This window comes from Mus pahari, chromosome 16, assembly GCF_900095145.1.
Source record: "Mus pahari chromosome 16, PAHARI_EIJ_v1.1, whole genome shotgun sequence".
Classification (NCBI taxonomy): Eukaryota; Metazoa; Chordata; class Mammalia; order Rodentia; family Muridae; genus Mus; species Mus pahari.
In genome coordinates, this window is record NC_034605.1 from 52055791 (window position 1) to 52078686 (window position 22896).

The following is a 22896-nucleotide window of genomic DNA, read 5'->3' on the forward strand; positions in this document are numbered from 1 at the left end:
TTGAAATTTTTGTGGACAGAATATGCATTCCATATCCTTTTTCATTCAAAACCTGAGAGACCCACCTGGGATACTGTCAGTAGCTCTGTTTATTAACCCTCACTGCCAATATGTGAATGTATATACATATATATGAATATCATACAATTAATTATAATTATGTGTATAAAACATGTCTGTAAACACACACATTTGTGCAATACACTTTCTTCTATCCAGGGTTAATTTGACACAATTGATTTCCCTAGAGCTTAGCTGTTTAAGAGAGTAGCTATGCGCCCCAAGTGGCTCCTGAACACGTAAAACATCTTGTCCAAGTTACAATGCCCTCCCTGCAAGAGTAAAACACCCAGCAGATAACGAAGACTTAGTAGAAAAATCAAAATAAAAAAAGAAGATAGATTGTTGCACTGATAATTTTTACATAGAAGATCTCTTAGACACATTGGTTTAAATAAATCACACTATTGGACTTAATTTTTTCTCTAAAGAAATGTGGCTAACGGAAAGCATAAGTTTATACAAGTGTGTCTCTCATTATGGCTCGTTTTGTGTTTTCCCTGCTCAATATTTTCTGTCCTGTTTGTTTGTTTGGTTTTGGTTTTGTTGTTGTTTTTGTTTGGTTTTTGTTTTCATTTTTTTTTCCATGACAGGGCTTCTCTGTGTAGCCCTGGCTGTCCTGGACCTCACTCTGTAGACCAGGCTGGCCTCGAACTCAGAGATCCAGCTTGCCTCTGCCTCCTGCATACTGGGATCAAAGGCGTGCGCTGCCACCACCAGGCCCTGATTGATTATTTTCCTTTACCCTGGATGGTGAGCAATGGCCCCGGAGTGGCATGGCACACACCAGCTGGATAAATAAATGCGTGAGTTACCAAATGACCGTGAAAAGAATGAGACCAACATAGTCACATTCTCATCTGGCTCAGCCCCAGAGCAGGAGGCTCTCCCTCAAATGTTCTATTCTCCAGGCAGAACAGTTGAGGGCCCTGAAGTGGAAACCTGGAGTAACCGTTGACACCCTTTTCCTGTGTTGAGTTACCGTGAAGGGACTTACAGCCTCAGGGCGTGTCCTCCCCAAGGGAAAAACCTCACCACGGGGCAGCATGTGCCTCGCCCCTGGCCTCACTTTTAAACAGATCAAGTGCTTATGTTCAAAGTTCAGAGGGGGACCCGTTTGATCAACGACTTTGAGACGGGGTCCCTGGGGACCCCCGATGTCATCGCGAGGACAGGCGCCGGGCTGCTGGCCCTAGTCATCGTGAAGGAGCCTGAGAATTGGGGACATCAAGGCCGCCGGGAAGTGCTATCCTGCCCAGGCGCGATTCCAGCAGCTGGCGTCTAGGCCCGGGCCCGCCCCGGGTGGAGGCGGAGTCCGGGGGCGGCCGCGCGCGGGGGGCGTGTCGGGGGCGGGCCGTGGGCGGTCGCACAGCCGTAGCCCGTGGCGGAGGCGCGGGCGCGCTCAGGCCGTGTGCTGGGCGGCCCGGGCGGCCGCACCATGGAGTCGGGCACTGAGGAGTATGAGCTCAACGGCGACCTGCGCCCGGGCTCCCCCGCTTCCCCCGGCGCCTTGGTAAGCTCTCAGTACCTCCTGCCCCGGCTGCTGTGTGACCTTGGCCGGCGCCGCCCTCTCTGGGCCGGGCACGGCAGCGGGCACCTGTGGGCGTCGGGCCCGGTACGCGCGGCGTCCGCACTGTGGGGGGTGGTGGTGGCCGCTGCTTCCGGGCAAAGTCGTGCTTGACCTGTCCCGAGCGCAAGTGGTGGTCCCACGGATCTGGGGCGAGCACAGCAGGTAGGCAGAGGCGCCGGGCGGTCTAGCTTGCTGCCATCGCCCCGCTGTGCAGAGCCCGCGTCTGGCTGGCACCACTCCTCGGGTGGAGAAGCCTGGCATTCCGCTCTCCGGGACTCTCCTGCCTCCCACACCATCCTCCAACTTCCAGCGCCTCCGGGCTGTCTCCTCCTGCGTGCCTTGGGGTGGGCGGGAGAGGAGTCACCGCCTCCTGGTTGGAAGCTAGCACCAGGCAGACAGCTACGTCACCACAGTCACCACACGGTGACCACACGGTCGCATGCAGCAGTGATAAGGGGAAACCCGAGGCTGTGTCCCTGCTGCTGTCACCTGCCTATGAAAAACAGAACGCCACCCTCTCGATCTATAGGGTGCCAATTCTAGGACTGTAAGGCCCTGCCTCGAGTTTGCTCTGCCTAACCTGCTAAGGCTACAGCGGCGGTTGGATGCCTGTGTCGAGGGACCATCCTTTCTGACCCCTCACCTCATAGTCTACCTCCGGGGCTGGGCCTGAGCATGCCAGGGCCGAGACTTCTCTTGTACCACCCCGCATGGCCCTCTGTCCCTCGGTGACATGTTGACTTTGGACATTCCTTCTATTTCCGACCCCCCCCCAGGGATTGGGGGGGGGGAATTGCACCAGGCTGGGATTTTCCACAAGTCTGTTGTGCAAAATAAACCAGAACAGAGACTTTCTGCCCAGGTTCATAGAGTGGACACAGGGAGCACCAACGTCTCCAGGGACTCGTTCAGGTGTGCCAGCTGAGACTCGGGCTCTGCCAAAATGTGTGGACACTCCGGAAGCAGTGGGCCAGGGACACCCCGGGGTTGAGTTCCTTTCGGTAGCCCATCAACTGTCTGGGCCTTTTGTATGTGGGTCTAAAATAAAGAACCAGTGATCTCTCTGCCTTTAAGGACAAGAGTTGCAAATCAGGAACAGGTGGACCAGTGGTTTAGATGCTGTGTCTGACCAGCGACCTCCCCCTTCAGGACTGTGTCTGTTCGGCTCTGCAGACAGCTGGATGAGCTGTGCCTCCCAAGGGAATTCTGAGCAGAGACACAGGAGAGATTGGGTTAGATTGCTCAGGGGTCACTGTCTTGGCTCTGGGAACAAGAAGGAGAGAGCTATTCCACCCCCCCCACACACACACACATTCCCCCCCCCCGCACCCCCCTCCACACCATTTCTTTGAAGAGCCAACTAGGAGATTGAAATCAACTAAATTAGCTTCTCAAGGGTATGCAGGGTTGCCGCTTTGCCTGCCTGCTGTGGTGGTTAGCAGGGAGCATTGGGGTCAGGGAAGGCTCCCTGTGTGGTGGAGTTGTTTGCACTGGCTTACAGGAGGGACAGATCTGTCCCTCTTGGCGTGAGTGGAAGAGTACCCAGGCAGGGGAACAGTACAAGTGGAGACCAGAGGCTCATTACTGAGACCATACAGGGTTGGGTGGGAGGGAGGTTTTGTCTGGAGTCTCTGGGGACACAGGATGCTTCTCTGAGGTGAAGCATCTCTTCTCTTGAAGGCTGCCCTGCTCAATGCCTTGGTCCCCCTTCCCAACCTCAGGCTCCTACCTCCCAACTTTCTAAGGCATGTTGTATCAGCATTCTGTGCCTCAGTTTATCATCTATGAAGTGGCATGGTAAGTGCCTCTGCTAAGTGAAAACTATATGGCTGGCATAAAGGAAATGCTTGTGGCAGAGCGCAGTACGTGGCGGTGTTAGCTATGGAGACACTGTCCATGGTCTGTCTCATGGTGGCATCCATAGAAGTTTGGGTAGGACAACACTGTCCCCAGGATGAGAACCCAAGGGAGCCTCGGTTTCCCCTCTGGAAAAGGGGGTGCCACTACCTCCCAGGTAGTTGAGGCCCCGCAGAGCCACCCTGGTTGGTTCCTGTCAAGTGTAACACTGGGGAAGCTCTGCCTTCACCCCTGCAGATGCTAGGCTCCCCAGAGCCAGTTACCCAAAGGCCCTGTTAGTGTTCCCAGCCTGATGCAGTTTTTGTGAGTTAGCTCACTTTCACCTGGCCCCTGAGAAACAGTAAACACCAGTTTAATGTGAAAATGCCATACTCCTACCACGACACTGGGGACAGCTTCATGTTAGACACTGCAGGAGGGAGGCGGCTGGGATGGAACTGGGCCATAACCCTGTGGTGCCTGCCCTGCTTTCTTGCCCCTCACTGTACGCAGGCTGAGGGAGCCATGGCCATATCTCAGGTCTCCAGGTCATGGCATGTCCTGCACACTGGCCTTCTACCAGAAGCGTTCCTATTTCCCCCCCTTCTGCTTGCCTGGCAGATCCTGGGACGGTCAGGATCTTAGCCAAGTCCTAAAGGCCACCCTAGTGGGCCTCCGGGTCACTCCTGGTCATCTGTGACCCACAGGAAGTGAGTCTGCCCAGCCTGTGGCCCAGCTGCTGTGGGAACCCCGCCTCCCATGTTTCCTGCTGTCTCACTGGGGTTTCCTGCCGGGAATATATGTGTGAAATCAGGAGAAACTTCGGTCTTGCTTCTTGGGCTCCTGGGGCATAGGCAATATGGGCTGGGGCACAGAAGGCTGGCACAGGTGACCTTCTGCTGGATCTAGCTTAGGGGTGGGCATGCAGCTACTGCATCCATACCGTGGTAACCCCTACTGCCTACTGGTGTTTGACAGGGCCTCAGCAGTCCAGGCTGGGTCATCCAGGATTTATCTAGACTTGGACCTCTGGGTCACTTAGGACAACACTTTGGCTAATGGAAGACCTGTTTCTGGGTTGGCCTTTCTTTTCCTTGTGTCTGCCTTTGTTCCTGTCCTGGTATTGCTCAGTGAGTGAAATCACTAAGGAGGGCCAGACACTGAGAGTAAAGGAACATTTTGACCCTGCCACTTGATGTAGGGTGCCCCCCCCCCCCAGGTCAGAGCTGCTGAGCCCTACCTTATAAAGTCCCCCTGTGTTTTCCTGTCTTTTTACTGATAAGCAGTCACCTTGATGGCGGTTCGTGTGATAAGATTGGGAATGGTGGAGTGTGTTCCTGCTCTGTGCTCAAGATAATGGGTACAGATTCCCATTGTGCTGTGACTAAGCCTTAGGTACCCACTCCCCTCTCCCCTTAGCTATGGACAGTCAGGTGACCCTAGACTTCATGACGAGGCCCTCATAAGTGAAGCCCCCTGTATGGGCTGACTAACCCACGATGGTCCTTCCTGGGTTTTAGAGGAAAATAGTCAGTTCTCAGCTGCTGCTGAGATTTCAGGGAATTCCTGCCTGCCCTGGTACATATTAACCAGCATGTTTTCTCCCTGATCTGCCCAGGTCACTGGCACAGGCCTGGAAGGGTTTCCTAGCATGATCAGGCAGCTTGTTAGGCCCACAGGGCTCCCTGATCTGTGGTTGGGTGGCCCAGATACCCTTGAACCAATCCTACTGTGCATCCCAGGGGAGGCCTGTGGGGCCCTCACCGGAGTGGCTCAGGATCAGACCCTGGAGGTATCCTGCAACGCCCCCCACCCCGCCCCTAGCCCCTGTATACTGATCCCTAGTAGAGTAATGTGTCCTATTATTCAGTTTCAGACAAGCTTCCCAGAGGGCAGCCCCAGATACAAAGGAGGGAGACAGGCAGCAAGCTTGTGGGGACACAGAGCCAGGCTGTGGAGAGGTAGAGTTTAACACCATTTAATAGCCAGCCTGCTTTGCCTTTGGGCCTGTCCCTCAGCCTGAGACCCATATCACCATCTTAGAGGGTAAAGGTAAGCAGGTGGCTGATGGGTTGTAGCCTCTGTTGGTCCCAAGGGCTCTGAGCCACCTCAGGGTATTAATTCCACAAGCTCTGTGACGTATCGAGACACTGAGGCTAAGCAAGACTAGCTGTCCTGAACTAAGACAGCCAGCCCCTGAGACCTCAGCCCCTTCAGAGTCTACCAGGGCTCTGAGCAGCCTGGCTCCTGCTTGCTGTGTGGCTTTGGGAGGAGCTTTGCAGTATAGAGAGACTCAGTTTGCTCCCTAAGTGAGTGAGGCCAGCAGGGACACAGGCGTTGGTGACTAAGAGTGCTGAGAGCAGGGGGGTGAGGGTAGGGGCACGAGGTAGTTCATTCATGTTGCTGTTCCTTGTGACCCTGTGGTCAGGAGGTCTTTAAGTGAAAGAAGCAAAAGAAATTCTTCCTGCTGCCCAGCGGCCAGCAAGCTCTCAGCCTTGGGGTCTCACTTCATCCACTGCAGACCTCTGCTCCTGCAACTGAGCTAACAAAAGTTCTGCTGCTGTGTTCTGTGTTTGTGTATGCATGCATGCATGTGTAGGCCCGTTCATCTGTATGTGTTGTGTGACACATGGGCATACACACACAGTACTCATGTGCATCCATGCATGTGTAAACTTCTACAACACATACAACTGCATATACACGTGAAATTATATACAAATGTTCATACACACACACACACACACACACACAGAATGTGCTCCTGAGATAGAATTTTGTCCCCGGTGAGCTTGCTATTCAAAGGGCAGCTTCCATCGAAAGCTGGTGGTTTATATGTTCTAGCTCAGGCTCAGGTAGCAGAGCCTGGCTGTGCCTGCCTTCCTGAACACATGACTTCAGAAGCAGTTTCAGGTTAATGATACACTGTCAGTTCAGTGGCACCTGCTTTAGGCTTTCTGGCCTGCAGAAAATATTCATGTGAGTTGGGTGGACGCCTTCCCCACAGCCCTACAGCACTGCTTCCAGTCCCTGCATCTTTCATGAGTCTAGAAACAGGATCTTTCAGGGTGGCCCCAGATGGCTGGCTGCCAAAAACAGGCCCTGGCCACATCTTTCAGCTCTGTGCCCTCTCCCTGGAGGCTATGGTGCAGGGCTCGTTGGCTCAGGGCAGCGGTGGACAATGGGCTAAGCCCAGGTTCGGTGAGATTTTCTTAGGTAGCTGAGAAGGGGCCCGACCAGGGCATCTTGAGAGAACTGGCTGTCTTGGTGGAAAGAGGAAGCCAGCCATTTAAAGGTACCTTAGCACGGAGCAGGCCAGCCAGAGAAGTGACCTGTCATGACAGGAGAGGGCCATGTCCTACCAGGGGAATCAAGGGTAGTATCCTGGAAGCAAGGGCTTCCAGGGAGAAGCTCGGAACATGGGAGTATCTGGAAAGAGAAGTCCCTGTGGGTAGAGAAAGGACCCCTTGTGACTGGCCTTGTAAGAGAGGTGGGAGGTGACCTGGGAAATGGCCACCAGGGAGGGGCAGCAGCTGAAGGGGTACCTACCCTTAAAGAAGCCCAGAACTATATCTCATTACTATGAGAAACCAGGAGATACACATCCTGTTCTACTGCATGCAGGATGGCAGTGCATCTATTGAGCACCTGCTGTGTGCTCTTGGTGCCACATAATCATGAGTAGCTGTAGCTAAACAAGGTGACTGAACATCCTGTAGGGTGATGCTGAAGCTGCGGGTATTGTCTGTGTGGGGCGTCGCACTGAGCAGGGTAAGGCTGAGGCTGGGAGGTGAAGCAAGGCAGGATTGACCAGACTTTGGGGCTCAGCCCGGGTAGGGTTAGTTAGTTCAAGCCAGAGCCAGTATGCAGGGGCCTGTCTATTCCCACCTCATTTCTCTTGGTACCTGCAGGAACCTAGACCTCGGGGGAGGGGGAGCCAAGGTTCATAGGGGAGGAGAAGTACCTGCTACATGGGATAGTGAGAGTCATGGGCTTTCCCCACTAGGGCCGGTGTGTGTGCTGGTTTCCTTCTCTACAGAACTTTATTCCAGGACATCTCCTTGGAGTTACGACCACTTGCCAGGGTTGGGCAACAGAAGCCCTACCTATAGGGGCCTCCGCAACTCCCTGAAACCCCAGGAAGGGTTGGAACCCCGTCCTGACCTCTTCTTGTAACTCGCCCCAGAGCCCCAAGTTGCTCCTGTTCTGCTGATCACCTTGTTCCCCACAGTCACCCCACCGGGGTTTGCGGAACCGGCCCATCAACGTAAACCATTATGCCAACAAGAAGAGCGCTGCAGAGAGCATGCTGGACATCGCGCTGCTCATGGCCAACGCGTCGCAGCTGAAGGCTGTGGTGGAGCAGGGCAATGATTTTGCCTTCTTCGTGCCCCTTGTGGTCCTCATCTCCATCTCCCTTGTGCTGCAAATCGGAGTGGGCGTGCTGCTCATCTTCCTGGGTAGGACCCACGGCTGCTTGCACAGCCCGGGGATGGGAGGGAGATGTGTGGGGGTGAGTGGGGCAGTGGGTTCCACCTCAGATGCTTGGCCCTCAGGGAGCCAGGCTTATGGCCCAAGCTGCAGCTCCCCACCCTGGTCTTTGAAGGCAGAGTGTGGTTAGGGTCGTCAGGGTCTGGAAGGTAGGGTAGTACAGGGGGAGGGGAAATTGGGTACCTACTTCCTTGGGTCCCTGTGGCTCCCTGCCACAAGATAGCTACTGCCAGCCAGTCCTCCCTGCCCAGACCAGCTCAGGCTTGACCCTGCTGCCTATGTCCAGTAACCTAGAACAGCCAGATTATACAGGAGGCAAAGAGGACCCTTACCTAGGAAGCAAGGAGAAGAGTGTGGGTCAAGAGGTAGGACTGCAGGGAGATGTGGTGTCTTGGGAGGTAAGGAGGGGACTCAGGAATGGAGAACGTAGAGTCAGGGGCTCTGGATATAAGATGACACTAGACCCAGATGACCTTGGACCTGAACAACTCTTCTCCCTGGTTCCCAAAATGTAGAGATTAACCTCTAAATCCCAAACTTAATCACTGGTTGTCCGTCGCCTTGCAGATGACCAACAGGTGACCGTAGGCACGGATGGATAGCTGATAGGAAAGTGGGCTAGGTTGCCATGGAAACCTTGGTGCCTGTCCAGAGCAGAAGATATCATCAGGAACAGCAAGGGCCCCACATTGACTTTCTGGCAGTGTGACCTCAGATTAATGAGGGATGTTCTGGGATCTCACGGTCTGTCCCTGTGCAATGGATGTAGTAGCAGAGCCTAAGGTAGTCTGGAGGGTCTGTGAGGTAGGCCTCGGGAGGAATTCAGTGCTTTTGCCTTTGAAACGAAACCAGGCCTGGCTTGGCATCCAAAAGTAACATGTCAGCACTTAGCCCACCTGGGCCTCTCTTCCTCATGGAGAAAGTGGCAGTTATAAAAAGGAGGGACAACCATGCCTGACTTTAGCAATTTTTCAATGGGGAACAAACCCCTAACTATGGCCAAGAGCCCTGTCCTGTTCACTCAATGCTCCCAGTTCCAGGCCAGGCTTCCCTGACCAACACCTCCCCCTCTCACCCACAGTCAAGTATGACCTCAACAACCCGGCCAAGCATGCCAAGCTGGACTTTCTTAACAACCTGGCCACGGGACTGGTTTTCATCATTGTCGTGGTCAACATTTTCATCACGGCCTTCGGGGTCCAGAAGCCTGTCATGGACGTGGCACCCCGGCAGTAGAACGCCCAGGTGAGTTGGCAGGGGAGGCTGAGACCCATGGTGTGTGGTGGGTTCTGGGTTGGCTGTCCCTCACATATAGCACGACCAGGCCACTTACTAATCTCCTGGATGCTGTCCTTGAGGCTCCCTGAAGATGTAGGTCATCTGACCAGGGTACTAGGGTTTGTGGGAACTTCAAGTTCTTGCTGACTGCGTGGTCAGCTGCTGTCGACAGCTGGAGTAATAGGGTTTGCTAAGCGAGTGGCCATGGTCACTTGTGGTTCTTGTCACCATTATGAGCATGTCTTTTAAGTCCTGACAGACACCCAGGAATACTGTATTCGGTGTGGAAAGGGCTGCAGCACCTGGTCCATGGTGGACAGATCCTTACACCCAAGGCTGAGTAGCCCAGATGCCCACAAGCTGGTCCCAAGCATGAACTCAGCACCCCTCCAGCCTGGGGCACTGCTAGCTGCTCCAGCAGCACTCATGCCTACCTCTCTTTTCATCTTTCCAGAGACCTTACGGGGACCTGCTGACCAGACCCCTGCAACTGCTGTACCCCCAAGGCATCCCTCTCCTGTGTGCAGAGCCCAAGGTGGCCACCGCTGGACCATGGTCGGGGACAGACTTCCATCCAACTGTGACCGCTGCATGGGCGGCCATCTGAGACATGTGGGAACCGGATGCAGGGCCATGAAGATCAGAACTGGACAGCTCCAGAGAAACCCAAGTCCAGAGAATGGTCACTGCCCACCCAAGGACATGCAGCAAATCCATGATTGGACTCGACGAGGGGCCAGCACTGGCCTCTGTCTCAGGACATTCCAGAAGGACCAGGATATGCCCCTCCCTTTGCTGTGACCCTACTTCTCATGGAGCCTGCCCAGGTCACCCTGGAGACTGCTGCCTTTGTTGTTTCTTGACCCAGGGACCTTGGACAGCCATCAGTATCTGCTGGCTCCAGTAGCGGCCGCTGGCTCCAGCCTCAGTGCCTGGGCTTGGCAGCCATCAAGAGGCAGCCATGCCCGTGGGGGCTGCAGGTCATGCTGGTACCTCCTACCAGTAGTGACCTGAGTAGAGCCCCAGCCCTCAACTCAGGGGTTCAGGCCCCACTTTTCTAATCAGGAATGACAATAAAGCTTATGTGCTTCCCTACTGGGTTCCATGTGCCACCCTATACTCTTGGGACACCATCCTCCACTCCCTGACAGTCCCTCCCTGCAGGGGTATAAGATCCACTCATCCCTGATCCCCTCCAGCCAGCCTCTGCCCCTCTAAACATCCTCCCCAAGCCATAGAGTGAGGGGCCAGGGCTTAGTTCCCCAAACCCTGACTCCCTGTCTAGCCCTCAGTCATCTTGAGCAGTAAGCCTCTCTAGAAACTGGGGCCCTAAGATATCACAGAAGCTTCCGCAACCTTGGATACCAAGTGATGGATGAGGGAAAACACCTATGGGAGAAATGGGTGTTATGATGCAATTCCTATAATTCCACACAGGAAGTAGAAGCAGAAAGGTTAGAAGTTCAAGGTTATCCTCAGCTACCCAGTAAGTTTGAGGTTATCTTTGGCTCTGGGAAACCCTGTCTTTAAAAAGAAAAGTTCCAGGGGAAAAGTTGAGTGCAGGGGTACATATCTGTAGTCCCAGCTGCTCAAGAAGCTGGGGCAAGAGGACTGACTGAGCCCAGAACTCATAAACTCAAAACTATGGGGCACAGGAAATAAGGGGCTGGATGAAAAGAGACAGAGATGTAGAGACCAGAATCCTGTGTGGATGGCCTGGGTCTGACCAGATCTGGCTTGGGGTCATAACTCTTGGCACTGTGTCCCTGGTGTGTCCCCCAATGTGGGTTGGCCAGCAGCCACCTGCTTGCCTGGACTCAGCAGCCGGATGTTGGCTAACGCATGGCTTAGTTCCTTCTTCATCAAAAGAGGAAACCCCAGATGGGACTAGAGGGTCTCTGAAGTGACTTCACTGAGAGCAGCCTGTCACCCGATTCCCTGGGCAGGGTGGCTCAGAGCGAGCATGTAGCTTTCTCCACCAGGGACCTGTGCTCAGACCTGACCTTTGGGCATTTGCCACCCATGGTGAGATGAGGACCCCTTGTGGCCTGATCTCTTGATGTGTGTGTCCCTGTCCCCCAATACCCATCACCTGGTGGGGGTGTCCCTGTTCTTTCAGCCCTATCCTCTATGACTCCCCCACACACAGAGACCCATGCCAGGTCCCCCCATCAGCATGTAGCCTGATGCAAGGCCAACACTGATGCAGAGTGAGTTACATCTGCGGTGTCTCCTGAGGGCCAGGGGCCTCTGCTGAAGCGGGGAGAAATGGGTACACCGTGTGTGTGTGTGTGTGTGTGTGTGTGTGTGTGTGTGTGTGTGAGAGAGAGAGAGAGAGAGAGAGAGAGAGAAGGCCAACAGCAGATGTCTTTGTTTGTTTGAGACAGGGTTTCTCTGGAACTCACTCTGTAGACCAGGCTGGCCTCAAACTCAGAAATTTGCCTGCCTCTGCCTCCCGAGTGCTAGGATTAAAGGCATGCACCACCACGCCCAGCAGCGGGTGTCTTACTCAACCAGTCTCCACCTTGATTTTTGAGGCAGCACTTCTCAGTAAACTTGGAACTCACTGATTCTGTGAGACTGCCTGGCCAGCAAGCTCCAGCGATCCTCCTGCCTCCACCTCCCCACACTGCCATGCCAAGCGTTTTCTGGAGGTGCTAGGGATCAGGTCCTCATGTTTGCACAGCCGAGCATCTTCCCAGCTCCCTTGCTTCTCCTGGGGATGAAGCTTTGGTCTGGCCCAGCCCTCTACCCACCACTGCCCCAATCCAGCCTGTGGCAAACACTGGCTGTGTCTGAGCATTGCTAATTTTATAGGATTAACCTGCCGCATTTCTGTCCTCTCCACGTGTATCCTTTAAGATCCTTTGTGGGCAGCGGGGCTCAGCTTGGGGGAGGACCTATTTGATGTGCTGAGGTGTTCCTGGAAGTGGACAACAGGTGCTTCCTTCTCCCCACACCTGTCATGCTCAGCCTTCCCCCTCTCCAGTTTCCCACATTCCTTCTCTCCTCCCTCTTGATTTCACTAGGAGACAACTCCATTTCCTATCTTTCATGACTTTCTGTTGTCCCTTCCCAGATACTTAATTCTGGGGAAACATTGACTCCAGTGCCACTCATCTGGGAGGGGCTCCAGGAAGGACCCCTAGCTGCTGCTCTCTGCACCCCAGCTCATTGCCTTCTGCCACCACCCACTCCCCAGCCAGGGTAACCCCTCCCTCACACCCATGGCACCTGCCGGGTCAACTGCAAAATGGGACGTGAGGATCCTTGAAACTCAACCTTGCTCAGCGTCCTGGTGCTCTGGGCCCTCAGCGACATAGTACCAGGATCTTGATTTGTCATCAGATTAAGATTGATGAAAAGCTGGGCATGGTGGTGCACACCTTTAATCCCAGTGCTTGGGAGGCAGAGACAGGCATATCTCTGTGAGTTCAAGGCCAGCCTAGACTATGGAGTGAGACCAGACCATGTCTCAAAATACAAAAACAAACAAAAATGGGGGGGGGGGTGTCTGTAGTGATTTAATCGGTGCCTCTCCAAGCTACGCCAGGCCATGCATACCCTCCTGCTGTCTAAACTGGGTTCCCATGAACAGAACAGTGTCCCTAGGCTCTATCTCCCTGAGGAACTTTCAGTTGTCAGTGTCCATAGAAAGTACAACAGGTCCACATGTCCTAGATCCTCACCTGGTCTGAAAGAGGACACAGGCCCAGGATCCACCAGAGAGAGCCATGGTCTGTGGCTGATTGGGCTTATGGCTAGGGGACCTTGGCGGGGTCCCTCAAGCCATCTGCAAAGGGAAGGTGGCCCAGCTCGCAGATGCTGACCCAACAGTAACTGGAAAAATGACACCACACAGGAGCAGAGTCAGAACACCCCCAAATCATCAGCTTGGGTTGTGCAAGATGTGGATGCATTTCGGGGCTCCGCCCTCGTGTGTCCCTGTGTCCCCCTGACCCGTGTGCTTGCTCAGCACTCCACCACACTGTATCCATTCTACTCCAGAACCCCCTCCATTGGCCCCTTCACCTCAGACTCCTTGTGGTGGGAGGGTGTCTCCCTTCTGCACCACCCCCACCATCCTCTTGCCTTCTGTGGACCCCACCCCAGGAGCAGACCCTGTTTTCACTTGAGTGTCCAAGACAGCCTCAAGGAATCAGGGACATCTTACCCAGGACCAGAAGGATGTGTAGAGGATAGATGACAAAGGATGCCCACTGACGGAGTGGCTTAACCCTTACAGGAACCTCTGGCTCTGTGGCATGCTGGCACGAGACCCCGACTGACCTGTTTTACACGGGGCACCAGTGAGCAAGTGGCCAATGGTGCTTCTAGTGGGCTTAACTCAATCAGGTCACAAACATCAGGTCACAGGATGGCTGGAGGGAAGGGCAGGGTCTGATGGGGAAACTGAGGTCCAGACAGGGAGTTTCTTTACTGCCTCCTCCACAGGATTCAGCTTAAGGGAGAAGTCCTGTGGAGAACCAACCCAGCAGCAGGCAGCAGCTAGTGTCCAGGAGGTTGAAGCCTTCAGCCACTGGCTTTGAGTCCAGCTATGGAATGGAGCTCAAGTGGTTGGGACACTCATGGAGGGGCACCCAGGGACAGCCTGTGTCCAGGGCTTGGCAGGCTGAGGGTCTCGGCGTAGAAGAATGTCATCAACCTAGGAGGCTGGGCAGATCTACATTAGGACAGTGCCCTCCCATACAGCCCAGAGGACCAGGGTTCACAGGTCTTTGAGGCATCTCTAAAGAAGGGGGTCTATGCAATGGTGTCAAATGGGGACCTTCCCAGCCACCATCCTAGACATTCCCAGCCTTTGACTGACAGAAGCTAGGCTTTTAGTGCCCCCCCCTCTTCATGTTCTAGGGCCAAGTTGAACCCTGTCCATATAATTGACTCAAGTGTCTGTCACTCCCACCAGGTGTCTGTCACCTTTACTGTGTCATGTATTGGGCAAACCCTCCAACAAAGTGGTCAGTTCACGCAACACTCTGTGGCCATGGTTCTCTAGAAGGGGCTTGGTCATGAGTGGGTGCCCAGGGTAGGGCTCCTGTGTTAGAGGAGTGGAAACTGAGGCGTAGACACTAGTAAGTCATTCCCTGCTCCTGCTACTCTGAGGTGGGGCAGTGACATGGTCACTGGGGGCCAAGGCCACCCGTTCTCACTGGGTGCGGTGTGTCCTGCCAGATGGGAAGGCATTGAATTTCTTCACTGCCTTCCGAGGCAGTGGTGGCAAACGAGTTTAATCCCGGCACTCAGGAGGCAGAGACAAGTGGATCTCTGAGTTCAAGGCCAGCCTGGTCTGCAGGGTGAGTTCCGGGACAGCCAGGGCTACACAGAGAAACCCTGTCTCAAAAACAAAAGACAAAAACAAAAAAACAAAACGAGAGAGAGAAAGAGAGAGGGGGGAGGGAGGGAGAGAGAGAGAGAGAGAGAGAGAGAGAGAGAGAGAGAGAGAGAGAGAGAGAGAGAAGCAGCCTTCCTTCACTTTTTCCTGCAGTTCGCCAATGGCACAAATTGGAACATGCGCACTATATACTATACATTCAGGGCCCCAGTCTAGGGGTCTGGGTCAGCCACTAGGCAGGGTGGTAACCAGACCTTCTCTTTGTGTTTGCTGCGCTCACGTGTTCTGTGAGCCCAGGACTTGAATGGAATCCCTCCCTGGGAGCCCAATGCCGTGCCCACCTCCTCTCACATTTGGGTCATCTCAGTTTGAGCCTGCCCTGGTACTTTCCAAGCTAAAGCACGCGTGACTCCGGAAACTCGGTGGAGAACAGACTCATGATGACTTCGCAAGTTCACAATGTTGTGTTTCCTCAAAAAAGGCTGGTGTGGAGGAACTGGTGGGGGGAGACACTCAAGAACAAACTCGACAGGCACCCTGGCCAGAGCCTAACAGACACCCTGACCCAAGCCCATCAGGGGTCCTGACGCATATCCTGTGTCTGGTGTCTTGTACATGTGAGTGTGCGTGCAATACCTGCACATGCGGCATACATGTGAGTGAACATGAACACAGCATGAGCAGGGACATTCATCCAGAGTACTGTGCACACATGTGGACGTTTGTATGTGTGCTGCCATACAGGATGACTTTCTAAGCCAAACTGACCATCTTCGGTAATTTGGCTGGGCCAGCGCCAAAAGATCGCACAGCTGGGCTTGTTGACTGACTTTCTTCAACAAAGGGAGGGGTGGGAGGGGTCACTGTGCCCTCCCTTGAGTAAACAGCCACCCTTCCAAACCAGATGTGTGCAATTCTGCCTAATTGCAGATGGTCACAGGATCTAGGAGAGGGGCTTGTGTGTATAGATGGAGAAGTTCTAGAAGGAGGTACCGTCTAAGTGTACACGGGGGGGTGGGGGTGGGGGTGGGGGTGATCCATGCTGGATACTGACCTTCTTCCAGTGTGGCTGATTTTTTTTTTTTAAGTGAAGAATAAATTCTTTTTTAATTTTTTTAAAAATTTAATTTATTTACTTTATATCCTGTCCCCTCCCTCCCCTCCTCCTGGTCTTTCCTCCCTCTTGCCCCACCCACTCCCTTTCTCTCCAGAAAAAGGGCAGGTCTCTCATGGATATCAGGCAGCCTTGAATATAAAGCTGCAGTAAGACTAGGTGCATCCTCTCCTATTGAGGCTAGATGAAGCTGCCCAGTAGGGGGAAAGGGCTCCAAAGGCAGGTGGCAGAGTCTGAGACAGCCCCTGTTCCTGCTGTGAGGAGTCCCACCACCTGAAGACCAAGCTACATAGCTGCTACATATGTGCAGAGGGCCTGAGTCAGTCCCCTGCATGCTCTGGTTGGCAGTACAGTCTCTGTGAGCCCCTATGGGCCCAGGTTAGTTGATTTTGTAGGTTTCCTTGTGCTGTTCTTGACCCCTCTGGTTCCTACAGTCCTTCCTCCTCCCCACCGTGTGGCTGATTTGATACCTCCACCTCCACCCCACGCTCCTGCCCACAACGCCTTAGCCTCTCCCTTATAAATCAGTCCGATCAACTCACTAGCTCTCCAAGGTGAACTCCAGTGTAGAACCCTGTTTGGGGGAGCTCAGGAGAAGGAACTGATGTTGCTCATACACCCCTCAGGGAAGGAATCTTAGTGAATATGTGGATAAAGGTGTGTGTGCCCTAATGTGTTTTGTGTTGATCATGGGATACCTTCATGTTGACCTTGGCTCTGACCCATTTTTCTCATCTATAAGATGAGGGTAGTTATGGGATCCAAGGCATGGAGTAGCAGTAGAGGGTCCTCCCCCATCTTAGCTCTGGTCAGTGTAATGCATACAGCCTAGGGCAGGGGGAGCCTGGAGAGGAGGAGTCAGCGATGGAAGCCCAAGGCAAAGCACCCAGCCGTCAGCTTGGTGTGGTCACCTTCCCAGCACAGAGCCCAACACAGGACAGCTATAACTCCTCAGTCAAGGGAACTAGACAGAGACCCTGAATCCAGGACTCAGGAACAGCTGGATGAGGTCCCAGAAAGGTGTGTGGAGAACCAGGCCAGAGAACACCAAAGGTAGGTACCGTGACTTTTTTCTATCTCTAAAGGGTCTAGATGGGTCTATGAACTGTTTGTTCTGTCTAGATGCCCTCCCACCTGGGCAGGGTGGCCCTTGTGGGTCAGTGACAAGGACTATGTTTCTTACCATGCTGCACACAGCTGAGGCCTGGGGCCCAGCCATGGCCAGCCCGTCTGTGACAGCCCTGATTCCGTTTCCACACTCGATACTAGCTAGGATCAGGGTTCAAGGGCTCAGCCCCATTAGGACTTCACTTTCCAGAGCGTGGTGGCTCAACGGAGTATGGAGGAGCTGAGACTTGGTGACGGGACAGTGACCACCAGGTAGAGGGCAGGGACCCAGACAGACTGACAGACAGACACCCCAAGGAGAAGACATGCGACAGGCAAACATGCAGCTGGAACATTTAATATTAAGCACCTTATAGAGTGAAGGTGATGTGTTCTCGTAGAAATTATAAATAATGAAAAATAAGTATTTAGAAAAAGAAGTACGGGCCCCACAATGGGCAGCCAGGAGATTCTTTGGTTAAGCAGCAGGTAAGGCCCAGGGTCTGGGTTCATCAGAGTCCTCCGAGGTCATCTGCCAGGAAAGCCAGCAGGTAACGGCTGACATGCCGGTCAATGATGACGGGTGAGAAGGCAAGGACGCGCCGGGTTCCGGGCAGCACTTTGGAGTCTGGAAGACAAAGGGGAGGAGTGGCAATCCATGGGGGGCAGCCATGAAGGGGGCTCTGTCCTCGATGCTGCTGGACTGAAACAGGTGGGGGTGGGGGCTCTGACCTCAGAGCGCATAAGCCCTGGGTGATCCTCAGGCCTTCAGTATACAAGTCCACCCTGTCCTATCCCCAAAGGCCTTCCCAGATGGCAAACCCAGCCATCACAGAACAGGGGGTAGAGGTAGCAAGGCTGGCTGCAAGCTTCAGGCCTCAGTGGAGTTGGGCTTCTAAGCGCTGTGATACCACAGGTCGGGAGATAAAGTCTTATCAGGAGAGATAACCCCAAGATGGCAGACACACACGGCAGGGCTGACTCTTAACTCTGCTGGCTATGCACTATGCTGATAAGCTGTCACTCTCTGGTCCCCATCACTTGCTTAGGGGCTTGGAAGTGGCCGGTACTCACCTGGCGGGCAGCAGTAGAGGAGGAGGGCCAGGCCCGCTGCCAGGCCCAGGCCTGCCAGGAAGCTCATGGGTCCTGAGGAGAAAGGAGTGTGAGTGGCCTGGCCCAGTGGGTGAGCACTACAAGGGGCTTGTCCCCTAACAGAAAGCCCTTGGGACACGGACAGAGCCCTGAGGGAGAAGGGAAAAAGAAAGGAGGTGGTGGGGGCGTTACCCCTGTCACTCAGCTCACGGCTCTCGATGCCCCAGTCCAGCTCTCTGCAATCTGAGTTTTCTGGAAACAAAATTACAGAGCGTGGTTAGTAGAGGGTTGAGCTGAGAGCGGGGTTGTCCCCAGGGAAACCCAAGGCAGTCTCTGACTCCTGAAAGTGCTGGGCTTGCTCATGGCCACTGCACTGGGTGCCCTGGGCAGGCCCAGTTGGTGGTAGAGTGAGGCCAGCGCTTTGGAGGACACTGCATAGATTTGGATGTCCTTTGGTCCAGTTTCTATGACATCACAGGTGTGGAGTAGGCCAGTGTGTCTTGTTTGCCCTAAGGCATCAAGGGCAGGACAAATATCCAGTATCAAGAACTTTTCCTAGATGTCCCCATAGGGTTAGCAGGCAGATGATGTGCCACACAGGCCCCTGGGCACCTAGGAACCCTAAAAGGTTCCAGTAGGGATGTGGCTTGGCCCCAGCAGGGTTCTAAAGAACCCAGTGAGATGGAGGGGAGAGGGAGAGCCTATTCACTCTGTCCTTCAGTGTCCTGCGAGGTATGGGGACGATTCCTTGGGATCAGAGACTGCAGCCTCGGGCCCCAGCTGAGCTCACAGGCAGAGTCACCTCATCTTTTTGTCTGGTGCAGCAGCACCTCCTCTCAGTTTCCCAAGCAGAGAACCTTGGAATTGAGCTACCACACCAGCCCTGCTGAGAAATTCAGTTCCCCAGCAGCTCCAGTGACTCCCCAGACCTTTGGGACCTACCTATCACGTAGGGCTCTGAGATCACAATCTCTCTTACCTAGCATCCACATCTATACCCAAAGATGCTCTACAAATCCCCACACGAACAGACTGGAGGATTCAAAAGGCAGATGGACTTGGAGTCTGCTGTGGGCTTGGTCATGCGCCACTGAGATGGCCAAGGAGCAAGGGGATGTAAGAATGAAGTTGCTATGAACTTTGAAATGAAGACTCAGCCACAGCCCTCAACGGGAGGCAGACTGGATATGTGGGACGGTGGCATCTATGTGAAAGCTGGCATGGGGAGGGGAGCGTCAGAGAGGGAGGAGGACAGAGGAAGAGGCAGGACGATATGCCAGTCTGTGCTATTCTCCCTGGGCTATCTCCGAGGAGGGACAGAGAAGGGAAGAGATGCCCACCCTGGGCATCTGAGGCACTGAGGACCTCTACGCTGCCAACAGTTGACCTGGTGCTGTCCTTGGTGAGTGTGGAGCACTGTAGGTAGGGATAAGGGGCAGGACTTACGAGGAGTGTAGCGGCTGGGCAGGTGGCTGTGCAGGGGCTGGGCATGGATGTACAGAGCTCTGTAAAATTCCTGACAGTGCCGTTCCCCACGCTGCTGTAGGTGGCTCAGGAGGTCACAGAGCCGTACGCGCAGGGATGCCTTGGGGTTCCGGAACTGGGGGCAGAAGAAAGGGTAGGCTGGTGGGGACAGCTGTGAGGCAGAGCGCTCAGGACCCCAGCTTCAGAGCTACAGCCCTCAGAACCTTCCCAGCCCCTCATACCACCCAGCTCTGCAGCAGTCAGTTGCAGGCTAAGTCTTGGCAAATACTGTGTCTCCAGGGCAACGGGCTGGGAGAGGTCACGGAGAAAGCAGGGTGTGGGGGACATCACCCTAAGTAATGAGACTCAATGTGGTTTCTCCCCATGCGGCCTCAGTGAATCACTGCAACCCTCTGGGAGTCAGTTCTTGGAAAGGGGAAACAATCCCACGTGGTGGGGTGGTTACAGAGCACGGATGACGGTGTACATGACGGTTGCTATTATTTCTCAGATTGTAGGGACGTGAGTCTAGTATTTCAAAGGTCAACTGAGAAAAGAACAGTTTCTTCTGATATGGTCGTGAAGGTCAGTGGGCAGACCACTTGGCACCAAGCCCAGAACCAGAAGGCTGTGTGGTCTGGTGCTGCCCCCTGGTGGCGACAGCTGAAAACTGATCACCAATAACAGAAGCCTGCTGGCCCGGTGAGAAGGGCCTTCCCCACTTTTGCGTAGGAACCTCTGAAGCTTATGTGCCACAATGAGATGAATCTGAGCCTGTCACTTTTTAAAACCACTGTGTGACTCACACTGTAGGTGTCTGAGTTGACCCTGCTTCTGTCCAGCCCAACCCTGCCTACTTTGAGACAACTTCCCAGAATGGGACGCACTGGTGCTTACCCTGAAGGGATAGCCCCCAAAGGGCTAGTGGGTCTCTGGCATTCACTGTCCTATTCAGTTCTTCCAGTCTTGGTAAGACGCCAGGGGCATGTACTGAAACTTGTGTGGGGGCAGGCCTAAATTTCATCCCTTGTCCCCAAACCTAGGGCTTCTCAGGATTCTCTTTTCAGGCCTGGAGGTGGGATTAGCCCTGTGACAAAAAGCCCAGGAACTGCATCTAAAATGCCATCTCTGGCAGAACCATTTTGGCGTCTGTAGTTGTGACACCTGAGGCCTTGGTTGCCCCTCTGTAAAATGGGGTGTGGTCCCAGACTGTGTGTGTTTGGGGGTGGAGAGATGGCTCAGCGGTTAAGAGCACTGACTGCTCTTCCAGAGGTCCTGAGTTCAACTCCCAGCAACCACCTGGTGGCTCACAACCATCTGTAATGGGATCTGATGCCCTCTCCTGGTGTGTCTAAAGACAACTACAGTGTACTTATATATAATAATAAATCTTTGAAAAAAAAAAAAAAAGCCGGGCAGTGGTGGCGCACGACTTTAATCCCAGCACTTGGGAGGCAGAGGGAGGAGGATTTCTGAGTTCAAGGCCAGCCTGGACTACAGAGTGAGTTTCAGGATAGCTGGGGCTACACAGAGAAACCCTTTCTTGAAAAACCAAGGAGAGAAAGAAAGAAAGAAAGAAAGAAAGAAAGAAAGAAAGAAAGAAGAAAGATTGAGCAGTCATGATGAGAAGGCCAGTAAACAGCACCCTCCATGGCCTCTGCATCAGCTCCTGCCTCCAGGTTCCTGCCTTGTTTGAGTTCTTGTCCTGACTTCCTTCGGTGAGAGGCTATGGATATGGAAACATATGCCAAATAAAACCTTTCCTCCCCAAACTGCTGCTTTGGTCATGGTGTTTTATCACAGCAGTAGAAACCCTAACTAAGCCACTGTGTATCACCTCCTGCCACCTTCTCTTAACTCTGGAAGGGACCAGAGTTACAAGATGCTGTCACAAGAACATCTGAGACTGAGGCATAACGACCTGAGGATCTGAGACCACGTGGACTGGCCCCAGCCCAGGTGTGAGTCCTGCAAGCTCCCGAGGCGTCTCCTGAGACTCCCAAGAGGTCCCCTGGTCCCGCTCACCCCACAGCACCTTTTCGGCCTCCTTGTTGGTAAGGATCTGTGGGTAGTAACGGTTCAGCTGGAGGATGATCCTGTCTACTTGTTGCTCGCTCAGGCGACCCTGTCCTGTCAGGAAAGGAGTGTCCTGTACCAGCCGGTCACAGTAGGTCTGATCTGGAACACATGTGGACAGCATGAGGTGAGCCAGCACAGCCTCAGGAGGGACCAAAGATGGCACCCTTGGTGCTGACCACAGGAAGCCCACACCTGCAGGAAGGGCAGCAGTCTCTCTGGAGGGTTCGTCTATAATTTTCATGTTAACTACAAAGAAGGTATCTATAGAACATACACAAAATTAATAAGAGAATCAAAATGTTACCACAAAAAAAATACAAAGGAAATCAGTAAAGGTAGAAAAGGGTTGAAAAAGCTAAAGACCCACAAAAAACAAGTAGAAATAAATCTTTCATTATCAACAATTACTTTAAATGTAAATAAGATGAACTCTTTAACCAAAGGGCAAAGATTAGCAGAATGGTGACAAGATGGTCATTATAGAGCTAAACACACAAGTCAGTTGAAAGTGAAAGGAATTAAAAAGACATTCCACATGGGCAAGTCCTACCTTTTGACATTCAACATGGGAAGTTGTTATCTCCAAACGTTAGGTTAAAAAAACTCATTGCTATAAGCAAGTTTCTGATTTTGTATTGGACTATATTCACAGCTGTCCAGAGACACAACCAGCCACAGGTGGTCCCCAGGTAGCCCCCAGGTGGCCCCCAGATGTCAGGTTGGACACACTTGATTGTAAACAGAAACCAAAACAGAGTAGGCGTGGCTGTATTAGTATTAAACAAAATAGACTTTAAGTCAAAACTGGTACAAGAGATAAAAAAAAAAAACAGTATATGTTAATAAAAGGTTAACTCCTCAGGAATATGTAACAATTATAAACATATATGCACCAAGTTTCAGAGCCCCAGCTATGAGGAGATATTGGTGGAACCGGAGGGAGAAACAGACAGCTCTATCATATTTAGAGATGTTAATATACCACTTTAAACATCAGTTAACCAGATAAGATCAATAACGGAAGACTTAACAATCCTGTTAGCTGTACCTAAAAGTCACACACAAAACAAACCACCCAGTAATACAAAAGTCACACTTTTCCCAAGTGCACACCAAACATACTCTAGATCACAGAACGAGCAGATCCTGGGCCACACAGTAAGTCCTCATAGGGATGGGGGAACCCGCCCATCTCAAAGTTTTTAACCCAGAAATGCTCCTGTCCAAAGGAAGAAAAGGGACAAAAGAAATGGAGCAGAGACTGAAGGAAGGGTCATCCAGGGACGGCCCCACCTGGGGATCCATCCTGTCAGCACACACCAAACCCCATACTGTTGCTGTGGTCAAGAGGCGCTTGCTGCCAGGTGTGGTGGCGCACGCCTTTAATCCCAGCACTTGGGAGGCAGAGGCAGGTGGATTTCTGAGTTCGAGGCCAGCCTGGTCTACAAAGTG

General features: G+C 53.2%; 2 protein-coding genes across 3 annotated transcripts in view; one reads left to right on the forward strand and one right to left on the reverse strand.

The window, feature by feature from the left end:
* Positions 1–1429: 1429 nt before the first annotated feature.
* On the forward strand, positions 1430–10334 carry Ninj1 (ninjurin 1). The gene is made up of 4 exons (XM_021215626.1): positions 1430–1573; positions 7698–7926; positions 9039–9202; positions 9690–10334. The coding sequence occupies exons 1-3, from the start codon at positions 1499–1501 to the stop codon at positions 9191–9193; spliced, it is 459 nt and encodes a 152-aa protein (XP_021071285.1). The 5' UTR covers positions 1430–1498; the 3' UTR covers positions 9194–9202; positions 9690–10334.
* A 6817-nt stretch (positions 10335–17151) lies between these two features.
* Card19 (caspase recruitment domain family member 19) overlaps positions 17152–22896 on the reverse strand; it is a 12466-nt gene continuing 6721 nt past the window's right edge. Inside the window, exons 2-6 of one of the 2 annotated variants that reach the window (XM_021215912.2) lie at positions 21401–21543; positions 19348–19501; positions 18094–18153; positions 17884–17955; positions 17152–17437 (exon numbers count right to left, since the gene is read on the reverse strand). In XM_021215912.2, the coding sequence (XP_021071571.1) occupies positions 17322–17437; positions 17884–17955; positions 18094–18153; positions 19348–19501; positions 21401–21543 (545 nt within the window). In that variant the 3' untranslated portion in view covers positions 17152–17321. The remainder of the gene's footprint in view (positions 17438–17883; positions 17956–18093; positions 18154–19347; positions 19502–21400; positions 21544–22896) is intronic. The other variant, XM_029547287.1, reaches the window with a different exon arrangement.